Source organism: Trichogramma pretiosum, unplaced genomic scaffold (assembly GCF_000599845.2).
Source record: "Trichogramma pretiosum strain Unisexual culture from Peru unplaced genomic scaffold, Tpre_2.0 scaffold53, whole genome shotgun sequence".
Classification (NCBI taxonomy): Eukaryota; Metazoa; Arthropoda; class Insecta; order Hymenoptera; family Trichogrammatidae; genus Trichogramma; species Trichogramma pretiosum.
In genome coordinates this window covers 351549-364390 of record NW_019641626.1, presented here as the reverse complement: position 1 = coordinate 364390, position 12842 = coordinate 351549, and the positions used below count along the sequence as shown (strand labels likewise).

The following is a 12842-nucleotide window of genomic DNA, read 5'->3' as shown; positions in this document are numbered from 1 at the left end:
TAATACTTAAGCACAGCAGCAGCCGCGGCGGCAGCGGCAGCGAAGAAAGAGAAAAGATACATATATTATATAAGCGAGCGAATGAAAAATGATGAGAAAAAAGGAGGGTTATATATATACATCGCGAAGTCAGAAACGATAAGGTATAATAGATGGATGCGGAAAGCAGACAGACTTCTTGGATTTTTATCCGATATTTTATTCATGCGACTTGCATGCGCGCGCGCGGCACATACACACACAGGCACACGGACAGGCAGGCACGCACCCGCGCACATACATAATACCTTAGCACGCTGCACTTCTCCAACGTTCACCCAGTGAACTTTGAGACAGAGAGAGAAAGAAAGAATGAGAGATATAGGCCTTTGCGGCCGCCACATTATACGCGCGTGGTTAGAAAGAAGAATATAAGCGAAACGTGCTGTGCGCGCGCGGGGGTAGGTATATATACGCTATTCTCGTTCGACCCGATACAATTTATTGCCGCGGCTATACGTGTACGTACACGGGTGTAAGGATATAAAAGAGAAAAAAAAAGAGCGAGAGAGATAAAAAAAAAAGGGTGCAATTCAACTCTCGGGGATCGTGTCGCGCGCGCGCGCGCCAAAACGTGAGTGTGTAGGTGTGTGTGGTGTATAGCGCATCGAGAGGAAAAGTTGTCCGATCGAATGCTCTTTGTACCTTTAAAACATAGAGAGTGGAGAGAGAGAGGCTGTTGCTGCTGCCGTTGCTGCCGTCGCGACCTTTGTGCGTGGCATTCAACGAACGATTCAAATCGCACGCGAATAGATTCGAGAGAGGTATTTTCTTCTCGCTCTCTCACTCGTTTTTTTTTTTCACGCTGTATGAGTACGGTTTTGTGTATACCAGCGTACTGTACGCTTCGACGTTTTTCGCGCTCGAATGTACGCGACACGCGATACACGTATGTACGTGTGTATGGGCAAAAGCCCTATTTCGGGTGATATCATCTGGTAGAAGTACACTGAGAAAAAGGTTTAGTTGAGTCAATTAAATATATTTTATTTTATTTAATTAATTTTTATTTGATTGAGGTAACAAAATTATATTTAAACCAACTAATTATTTTCTAAATTCAAAGAAAAATTTATTTATGTCAATTAAATTATTTCATTTTTGGATTCAACAAAATATTTATTTATCATGAATAAATATTAAATAGTTTTGAACGACTCGTTTAATTGACTCAACAAAATCGATTTCATTGTTTGCCTACATGAATTTCAATGAAATATTTATTTGTTCGAAATAAATATTTTATTGAAATCAAGTAATTTTCATTTAATAGATATTATTAAATATTTATTTTTTATTGTAATTACTTATTTGATCGAGGGAATTAAATATATTATCGGTTTAATGTTATGATAATATATTCGCAAAAAAATATTTTGTTGAGTATGATGAAATAAATTGAATATAATGAAAAAAATATTTAGTTTAATCAATTAAATATTTTTCAAAATCAATTGATGTTCATTTAATAAATATTATTCAATATTTATCGTAATTATTATAATTATTTTTTCGCTCAATCGTCAATGATTTTAGGATATATGTATGTAATAATTTGAGGCGAGTTTAAAAATATACTTAATAGTAACCGCAAAACTTCTCTTGTAAAAACCAATTTTAAACTTTACACAGAGCTTCATCAAAGAAGTTGAATATCATTAGTTTCCAATATTGCATTTTTTTTAATATTTAGATTTTATTGAAGTAATTAAATATTTATTCGATTTTTAATTAAATATTAAATTATTTTAGTTTCGGTCCTTTACCTAGATGGCGCATTTCCCGTACCCCTAAGTGGCAAAAAAGTGTTCGAGATTACTATATAAGACAGAAATATCCATGATGGTAGTATGCGATTGACTACTGCGAGCGAACTGTCATCCGAGCGTTAGAATTAAACGATAGTCTCATGCGTTAGAATAGGTAGAAATTAATGTATATATTGCATAGTTATTAAAATTGTTCAATAATTATGTAGTAAACTAATTAACATACAACATACATACAATATGATCATATGATAACTTCAACTAAATATTTAATTAATTTCTATCCCCTTCACAGCCGGAACTAAGAACAGTTCGCTATCAAATATACCACACTATATTAAAGACGTTACTTGAAATTATTTTTTAATAATGTAATAAATTCACTAGTATATTTTAATCAACATGACCAAATATTTTTTCGCGGCGCCAAATCAATTAATCAAATCTAATACATATTTATTTGAATTAATTAAATATATTTTTGCATTCAAAAAAATATTATATTCGATCAAGTAAATATTTGTTTGAAGTAATGAAATTATATTCTTAATACAATAATAGATTCGATTGAAACAATAAATTTATTCTGCAATTCAATGAAATATTTAGTTGCTTAAATTAGATAATTATTTAATTTACTTAGATATTTATTTGAATCAACTAAATTATCTGATTGAACCAATTACATATTTTTCTTTGATTCAATTAAATATTTAATGAGCAACCCACAATTAAATTATTTCGTTGGATCAAGTAAAAATTCATTGATTCAACTAAACCTTTTTCTCAGTGTAGAATAAAAAACAGGGAAAAAGAAAGCCCTACATCTTATTCGAATTCGGACGATAAAGTTAAATGCAGTACTAGAAAGCGTATATGATTTTATTTTCGTGTAGAGAATGTATCGTGCGGTTGCGATGGTGGACAGTGAAAGGTCTTTTGAGTCTTCGAAATTCTGATCTTTAATATTTGTCACTACTACTGATTGCTTATGCTATGGTAAAAATGTCAAAATTGTATGGCTCGATTTTGTAAATTACTAGATTTTTTTTCGTAATACGAACTTTCGTTAAGGGGACCAACCTGTGTTAAAAGCTTAAATTCAGCTTCAGCTAAAAATAGCTATATGAATCGAAATAGTGGAAATTTTTCTTTTGTGATAGTAAAATATGTTCATTCTACACCAGATTGACGAAAAACAACTTCTACCCAAGCTCTGAAATACCAATTACATCACTTTTTTCATAAGACGAAATATTGTGTTATAAATCACTTGCCGCACGATCTTGAAAAGAGTTTTTCATCAATATTGATCTATGGGGTCTCAAAATCTTCAGAAAAGTACTCTCATCCACCTAAGCGGAGCAGAATTTTGAAAAATAGCGTACAACTTTATGTACACGTCAAAATGTGCCAATTTTTGAGAAAATTAGTATTTCATCAGCACTAGAAGCCATATTAAAGCTCTTGGAAGAAAAACAAACTTTTTTTTTCAAATTCTGCTCCGCTTAAGTGGATGAGGGTACTTTTCTGAAGATTTTGAGACCCCATAGATCAATATTGATGAAAAACTCACGTCAGAATCGCGTGGCAAGTGAATCCTATTATAATATTTAGTATTATGAAAAAATAAGCGTAATTGGCATTTCAGAGCTTGGATAGAATTTTTTTTTGGTCAATCAGGTGTCTAATAAACATATTTTACGATTACAAAAAAAAAATTTCCACTATTTCGATTTATATAGCTATTTTTTGAATCTAAGCTTTTAACACAGGTCGGTCCCCTTAAATGCAATCCCAAATTCTTGCCTTGGTTCATACAATTACCTTGATTTATACAATGATTTGCACTTTGCCACTTGCAGATTGGCCGATTAAGGTACTCGCCATCTAGCAGTGAAGGCTTGAAGTGCATTCGATCGCATTTCAAATGGTTGAAAACTGATCGAAATTTTTTAAAACAATCGAATTACTATCTTCAGGACATTTAAAATGCTAACGTCTCGCGATATACATAACTAACATAATGGTAACTCGATGTCCATCCAGCGGCCTATGCGTCAGCATGGCCAACATGCTTCAATCCCATTACATTTTTCGATGAAATTGAAATTCAAAATGATTTTTTTTTTCTTCGAAATTCAAAATTTATACGAATACCATCCCAAAACGATAGAAGCACACGGTCAAGTCTACTTGGAGACGTATCATCGTTTTTCCTGCACTTCACACCTTTTACTTCGGCCCATGTGTGTCGTTTTATTACTCAGCGTCACAAAAGTCATCTTGATTTTTTAATCTCTATTGATCATATAAATCCATAATTTACAATTATCTCAATGAAATTATTCCACGAAATTTGATCAAAATCGAAAACTCATTTTCGAACCCATTCACAGAGCTTTATTTAGGAGAAAGCAGAATTACTCTCGAGTCGAGTATAAAAATGATAAAACTGTTTGTATCAAAGAGAGAGAGAGAGAGAGAGAGAGAGAGAGAGAGAGAGAAAAGCATTCAAGTGCAGGCGCGAGAAGAAAAGAGAGCATTACACAACACAACACTTGACTTTACTGAATCAATAGAGCAGATGAGCTAAAGTATTACAGTCCGACTTAACGTTCTGGTATAGCTTCGTGACAGAAGAAAGAGAGAGAGAGAGAGAGAGAGAGAGAGGAAACAAGGAGTACTGCCGAGCTAAAGCAAGTCGTAAAAAAGACATTACCACCGCGTGTGCAGCAGCTGAAACAACGCTCGACGCGACGCGAGAGGGAGGTACACAGGGACAAACGCACACAACCTCGGGTAGCTTTTTACCGCTTAAAAGCTTTAGTGCAGTGCGCGCATCGACATCGACAGCACGGCCTGATGCGGCTGTAAAAATTGTAAAGTACTCGTAGGGGCTAACACTCGGCCGGCAGATTGCGCGGGCGAGATGCGAAGTGGATGCGGACACGGGCACGCAGGATTTGCGACGGCGATCAACCGATGGAAATAAACTCTTCTGTATGAAGCTCGCGCGAGGGCAAACGCGCGCGTCATGTTCAACTCGTTTCGAGGATCCCCCGAAAGCAGTTCTTTTTGCTAATTTTATACCCTGTCTGAAGCCGCAGACGCTCGTGGGAGAATTGATTCGAACAATAATTTCTAATTAAACAGCCCAAAATTACATCTTAGTTTATTTATATTTATTTTTTCACTTTTATAGCACGGCCTCTATTTTGCAATTTTCTCCAGGCGAATGCATAAACACACCCACTTCGTGACCACGTCCGCGCGCGCGGCCCGTTAAATGTAAATTCCGATCGTAAAAAGCAGCAAGTAGTAAATACTTCTTTCCATTAAACGCGACGACGGGTGGTTGGGGAGGAAAAAAATGCGCTAGTGTAAAAAAATAAAAGAGTATCTCGATATCCTGAGAGGGAGGGAATATTCTACATTACTAAAAGCACTGTCATCGAGATAATATTTCCTTCGGCTTGGAGTATGATATACGTATAATATTTTTTTTTCTTTTTTTTTTCATTATATAATATCTTTTTGCGCTTTAACGAGTGCGATATTACCCCCTTCCTACTCGCCTATAGTTCATCGCGTGGGTACACCGAACGCTGCGATCCTGCGGCAACGGCGTTGACTGCGCGAAAATTTCAGCGAATCGTTCGAGCGTCATTCATCGCTCGCTCGATGGAGAAATGCATTCATACAATTTTCGACAAATTATATACATAAAATCAAACGAACCGAATTATGAGATAGCTTTTCTCCGTTTTATGCGCGATCATCGAACCGCACGCGCATTAATCTTTGAAACCAATAAGCAATCAAGAGATATTCACCTATATATTTCGCGCACAAAATGTATATAATGCGCTCGTCGAGATTCCTCGCGTTCGTTTCAATGAATCTGCAGAATCCCCCAAAATAAAAAGGCGTACCAAGCGTATAATAATATATAAAAAAAATGTGCTTGCCTCGCAAGAAAAATACGAAATCCTCATATCGGCGTAAAATATATATAGATACATGGGTAAAACCGCACAAGTAGTGCAACAGTAGCGTCGTCCTGTGCATAGCAATCGGGTGGGTGGGCGATATCGCAGCACGTCGAAAAAGGGAAACACTTTACTAGAGAGCCCTGTGCATTTTCTTTCACGAGAACAGCGGCAGCAGCAGCAGTGTAGTGTAGGGAAATAATAAATGGACGACGCTCAGCCACCGCAACCAGTTATACTGCTGGGCCTGCGAGGAAGTAAGAATTTATTTAAACGAAGCTGTATTCGATTACCGGAGCGGTTTCCTCTGCGTTGGCACGTTTATATGTGTGTGCTTTTTTTTCTCCGCCACCAGTTTCGAGCCTGTATCTCTCGGTAAATCTGTCCATAGTCGCAGATGATATGGATTCTGTTAAACAATTTTTTTTTTTATATCGTTGAAATTTTTTACGACTCGAAACGCGCGAAACGTTCATAAATATTTCATCAAGAAAATACAGTCGGGGTATATTTATATTTTCGATATTTACCTACGATTCTCGACAATTTTTAGCCAAGAGCTGCGGTTTTTTTTCACTTTGAGGGGAGTTTTCAAATGACATGTCAAAACCGAAAGTTGTCTCTTTAAACTTATTTTCGATCCAATTTATTTTTATCGTGCCATCAAATCCAAGATTTATCTTTCTGTAAAAGAGTAAACTTTGTTTACTTGTGCTCTATTTCAAATAGCAGTAAAATGTCTTGCAAAAATATTCAAAATAATTCGAGAAAATATCCGTCTCGATTAATAAACAATCATTCAAAGTTTATATCAAAAATATTTCTCGTCTATTCATTAACTTCATCCACGACTCTCGTAGAAAAAGAGTGTACGACGTAAGAAGTAATCGCTCGATATTAAATATTATTTCAAACGTGCAACTAGCGTGGGATGCCGAAGCAGCCAACGTTACAGGGCGCAGTCGAGCTTGCGCAAAAAAATGTCGCGTGAAAATGGAGCGTCCTTTGCCACAATCGTAACCTATAGATACATATATGAAACGTTTTTTCCTTCATCCATCCTCGCGATTTGTCGTTCGTTCTCATATAGCAACAACATCTGCTGCTGCTACCGCCACTACAATCCTCCTATCCCCTTTTACTCTCGTCTATTTTTCCGGGGACTATTGTTTTTCTCGGTTTCTTTTTTATCGCAAACTTTTTGTTCTGGGCTTTCTTAAGCTCTACGCTCCTCTTTCTCGCACCGACGCTCGACGGAGCGTGTCTCTTTCTCTCTCTTTCGAGTCTCAGGCATTCGACCAGTATTACATTTTCGACTTGTCTCGGTCTTGGGAGTATTTTCAAAGCCGAGTGGCTTCATTCTTCGATTACTCAGAGAACAGGATAGCGATAACAATGTTTCGACTCTAATCGCATCCGAAACCACACGTGAGAAAAGTTTCCGAAGAGCCAAGTATTCGTGTAAAATCTGTGACGCGGTCCGCGTCGAGAAAATCGCAACGAGTAAAAATAAAATTTCAAATTAAAACTCACGCTTGATTTAGCAAAAACAATTTACTCGCGTCGTGGAAAAGAAAAAGGCGAATCTCAACGGAGACGCGGCTTTGAAAGACCCCAGCGTTTTGCAATTTTAAATAAGAATTTCCAGCGCGAGCACACTTTGAGCGCGCGCGACAGGTTCAGTATAATAAAGGAAAAAGACAGCAGCCCAACAGCAGCACATCAGCGGCAGTGTTTAGCAGAAACAGAAGCGACAGAGCGCGCGCGCGCACACACACACACACACACATGTAATCTAGCGCGCGTGGCTTTTCATCGTCCTGAAAATCTGGCCGTAGTCCAGGCCCGTATATTTAATGGATTTTAACGCAAGATCTCCAACGCACACGTTTTCACTTAAATACAAAAGCTCGCCAGAAGTGCGCCAGCTCATATGAAACGTACATTTAATTATGATTATTGCAAGGCCCCTGTAGCTTGGAAATTAAAAAAGTATTGATATATCGTTGCTCTTTTTAATAAGGCTTCGCGACATTTTGACACGCGTCTTACAGGCGCGTGCTCGTACAAGCGCTCTTTAATTAATAGTCTTGGTAATTATTTTTTTCTTTTTACTCACATATCACCCCAGTTGCCAGTACTCAATGATATGAACTCATTTTACTGACAAGTTTTATGTAACTCAAGCCTTATACTATTGCATCTTACAAGCCACTCTCAAGTGTCTCTTTTCGAAAGTATAAAACTAATGATTTAGCAAAGTTTTCGTACAAAAAGGTACTGCAAAGTTCATTTGACAAATTAGCATACCGTTCAACGACGTTATGAATATGTACTTGCAGAGGGATTGATTTCATTACGATCAACTCATAGATATGTAGCTGTCGCGCCAGAGGCGCGCGCTACCTGCAGGTCGCCCGCCGAGCCTCTTCAGCTGAGGCGAGCTGGTCCGACGCACAGTGGTCGGAACAGTATTAAAAATGCACTAAACCTCAGTGTCAAGCGTATGAGGCACCAATCGAAAATCTAGACATAGTTTTAGATTTGGAAAACCATGACGAATCCAAAACCGTTTCCCTTTTTTATTTAGCAATAACCATCCGTTCTCTAAAGTATAAAAAAATGACAAAAATAGCTATTTTAATAACGCTTATTGCTATATTTGGAGATTAGTAGATTGAAAAAATAACTAAAAAAAAATCTGCTACACTTAAGTGGAAAAGAATTTTATTGCAAAACTTTTGAGACAGCAAAGATCCGGATTGGTGAAAAGTAGCATTCAAAATCATGCGGTCAATGACTTAGAAATCACAAGTCAATATACATGTTAGATGGATGATTTTCTATGATAAGAGGAACTACAGACATATTTTTTGTTGTAAAAGGACCTATAAAAACATATTTTTACATCAGAAACAAAAAATTGTAATAGTAATCTTTAAAATTCATGTTTTTCATTTATAGGCATAAACACAGGTGTGTCCCCTTAAATGATAAAATTAGAACGTACATGTATAACAATCATATTTAAAAATCATCTATAATCCATATAAAACCAGTGAAGACAAACGAGCGGGAACAGGCTTGTAAGCAACGCGTGTTTACTCGTGTTCACTGAGCGACTGTCGCGCTGGCTACAGTATGAGTGAGTAGTCACTTTCGGTGTACTGGTCACTTCGTTCGGTGAACTGAGCACACGGGTCGCCGCGGAATAGCATACACTTGCATTCTGTGCGCAGTATACACTCGCAAGTGTATCACGTGCACGAAAAGTCTCCCAGTGTGTGTACCTCCTGTGTACACCCGTCACTGAGAAATCCATCTTCGTACGAAAGCTTTGACAGCTCTTCAGGGACATCAAGCCAGTGCCAGCTTCACGCCACTCATCGAAGAAACCGTTCGTGTACAAAGATCTGCCATCATGCACGCACGTGTTCAAAAGGATCGACCGCATTCGGAAACCGTTGGAGCCGCCCTACTCTGGACCGCATCGAATTATCAACCGCATCGACGAGCACACCTACAACATCGAGATCAACGGAGAAGCCAAGGTCGTCTCGACTGACCAGCTCAAGCCTGCCTCCTTGGAGCACCAAAACGCAGCGGTTCCAGTAGAGCAGCCTCCACAAGACGCAGCAGTACCAGCAGAACAACCTGCAGAGGAACTCGTCTCCATCACAGCATCCCGCCGACCTCGACAAAAAGTTTCGTTCGCAAGAAACCAGAACTTGCTCACTGGGAAGGGAATGGCTGTAGATGCCGCTCCAGAGGCGCGCGCTACACGCAGGTCGCCCCGCCGAGCCGCCTCAGCTGAGGCGAGAGTGGGGAGGAAATAATTTGTAAATAATATAACGCCGTTGCTTACGAGTAAAAACACAGTGAAAAACGCTACAAAAAAAAACATACTGATAAAATGTCCCGAAAAAAAAAACACAGCTCATTGAATGCTGTGAAAAAAAACACCTCATCGGAGCGCCACAAAAAAAACACACCTCATTGAATGCCATGAAAAAAAAACACAGCATATTGGATGTCGTGAAAAAAAACACAGCAAATTGGATGCCGCGAAAAAAAAACACAGCAGAAAAAAAACGCAACAAGTTTCGATGCGGTGTGTTTTTTTTCGCGGCATCCAATGTGCTGTGTTTTTTTTCATGGCATTTAATGAGGTGTGTTTTTTTTCATGGTATCCAAAGAGGTGTGTTTTTTTTCACGTCGTTTCGATGTTTTTACTCGTAAGCAACGGCGATAAATAGCCATGTAATTAGATATAATTTCTCTTTTCAATACATAGTCTTTAAGCTGAACACGCGCTCCTACCAACTCACTCGCCTAGCACCTTACCCTGGCCTCCGAATATCAATATATATTCCAATTACTTGAAATAATCAAAAATATTTGAAATACCTTGAGTCACTGCTACCAATCGGTTTGAAAGTTTCATGAACAAATCAGCTAAGTTCCATGAATATTAGGCGATTGATCTCGAGATAGACATGGTCAATGATACTTTGTAAAGTACCTACGTATTTTAGAAATGAACAAGAATTTTCATGCTACCAAAACGAAAAAGGTAATTTCTGCTGGGGATTCATGAAAAATAGTATACGTGTGGCGCCTTCATCTCTCCAAGCAGCGACGATCGTTAGCAGCGCGAGCTGCGCGCCTCGGTTGAGCTTGGATCTCGTCGACGAACGATCAATCGGCCACTCTCTCGTCTCACCTGGACTACACCACACGTGTGGCAACTTCGGCGCCCGAAGTAGTTTAGCTTAATTCGTGCTTCGCACAATCCTTATAATTAGTTTAAGTTCGTTAAATAAAGACTTTAATTTTACTCGACTGCCTCGAATCTCTTCATACCCGGAGTTCAAATATACGGACGGTGAAGATTATACCTCAACCCGTAAATACGCACCTATAAAGCGAAAAAGAAAGCATCAGCACATGTTTATCAGCCTCGGCTTCGCCTCAGATGATAATTACGCGTGCTCTGAGGCTTACCAGTTTTTCGCTCTCTAGGCACGTAATCCTCTCTTAAAATAATGATGACCTTAAAAGTGAAGCCAATCTATTCGGCCTCTGATTGGTCGACTGACTTTTGACTTGAGTTGAAACGTAATAAAATGACATCTACGGTCAAAATAGCAACTTTTTCGAAATTGACTGAAAAATATACGCGTGCGAAGCGCGCCTGAAAGTTACAAGTATACTATATAATATATAATGTAAATCGTTATAGCTACAAAAAAACCTACCCAATTCAAAAAGACGAAGTTGTTGAATGAGTTTCATTTTATGAGGTACAGGTGTTCGTGTATAGTAGATTTCGCGGGTCCCCGAATCGCGATTCTCGTATATATGAGGAGCTTGGAGTGACGCTGCTCTCGTCTGTCCTACTTGCCATTCCTAGCACGACACGCGAGAGAAATTAAACGACGGCTTCGCCTTGGCGTCATTACCACGTGCATGCTGGTGTTTCATTTATTACCCATGTAAGAAATAGTATTTTTTCCATACCCGTGCGAAAGTTTTGAGAAAGATAGTAAAAATAAGAATTTTAATGAATTTATACATTAATTTTTGGACGAGCAAAGTGTTTATCATTTGTTACTTTTACCGCAAGCTAAGTCAGCGACATACTATCATCAAAGCATGATATTTCAAAGTTTTCCATTTTTTTGTTAAAATTTACATGTCTTTTTGTAATGTTTTAGGCTAAGTAATTGGAGCGATAAAATGATCAACATTACGTTGTTAGGTCGAGCAATCTCTGTTCTTGCCAAAAATGCAGGAGTGGATAAAAGTGTTCCTTTTTCTAGGGCGACCTATCCTATCCTACGTGAGCGGTGAAAAAATGAACTTTTGCAGGAGGGATGAAAAAAAATTTAAATAGCCATATAATCCAAATAAAACCATTTTATCTACGGCACCCAAAGTGTAAACAATGTTGCGGACATAAGAGTACCGATAAATAAGGGATTGTAATCATGAATTTCTCTAAAATGTTTGTATCGTGATCTATTGGGTTAGATATATTGGAGGTATGCTTATAGTACACTAATTATAAGTCTTACACCTGATAAATAAACAATCAAAAATATATAATATTATGATGAAAAATGTATTGAATAAAATATTTTTCTCATCATTAACATGAAATGAATGCGTCTAAGCATGAGCTTTTATTTCGTTCACAGGATCTATATACATAGATATATTTTATAACTCAATAAACGATTACATATTCAATATGTAAAGCTATTATTACTTAGTCATACATCATTTTTCAACATTAAATATCCAAGTGTATTTAAATATCCGACCGCGAAAACCGATGAAAAATAAATGAAAAAACATGTACACAAAAAATGACTACATAATTAACTAATATCGATAGCAATAGTTTCTTGACAAGGCTGTGATTTAATTTAAAAAATTGCTCTTAACGGACCAACATAGGAGGTAAGCAGAATGAAAACATACCAAACGTACATTATATCGGATTGAAGTCAGACTAAAGTCCGAAATGTACACCAATCTTTGAAGACGAATTAGATGTATAAAAAATATTATTAGTCTACATTGAAACAAACAAAACTATAAAATATAACTTTAAACTTGACTAGTGCGCAAATCTTCGCGAATACATGTAAATACCAAGTACTGAAACAATGACGGCTACCAATACAATCGAAGAAATAATCAGAGTTGTATTAATTTTAGAATTAACATCAGCCAAGCCAGCCGTAACTATATTTTGGATCTCAACCTCTGGTGACAAAGTTGTAGTTGCTTCCGTAGGAATAGTAACTTGCGTGACCGAAGAACTGCTTTCTGTGCCTGGTGTGACAGTTGTCGCATTGATACCTGCCTGCGGTCCTTCTTCGGGTTTCTCGTTTTCTGCTGGCTTGCCAGGGGCTACTGGTACCTCTTGTCCTTCTTCCGGTATCTCGTTTTCTGCTGGCTTGCCGGGGGCTACTGGTACCTCCTGTCCTTCTTCCGGTTTCTCGTTTTCTGCTGGCTTGCCAGGGGCTACTGG

At 37.9% G+C, this 12842-nt stretch overlaps 2 protein-coding genes across 4 annotated transcripts in view; one reads left to right on the top strand and one right to left on the bottom strand.

The window, feature by feature from the left end:
• Positions 1-12842, top strand: part of LOC106651556 (Kv channel-interacting protein 1-like) — a 167835-nt gene that overhangs the window by 63450 nt on the left and 91543 nt on the right. The gene's annotated exons all lie outside the window — the stretch shown is intronic.
• LOC111693676 (brain acid soluble protein 1-like) overlaps positions 12426-12842 on the bottom strand; it is a 3028-nt gene continuing 2611 nt past the window's right edge. The window contains exon 2 of the mRNA XM_023459054.1: positions 12426-12838. Coding sequence (XP_023314822.1) covers positions 12426-12838 — 413 coding nt within the window. The remainder of the gene's footprint in view (positions 12839-12842) is intronic.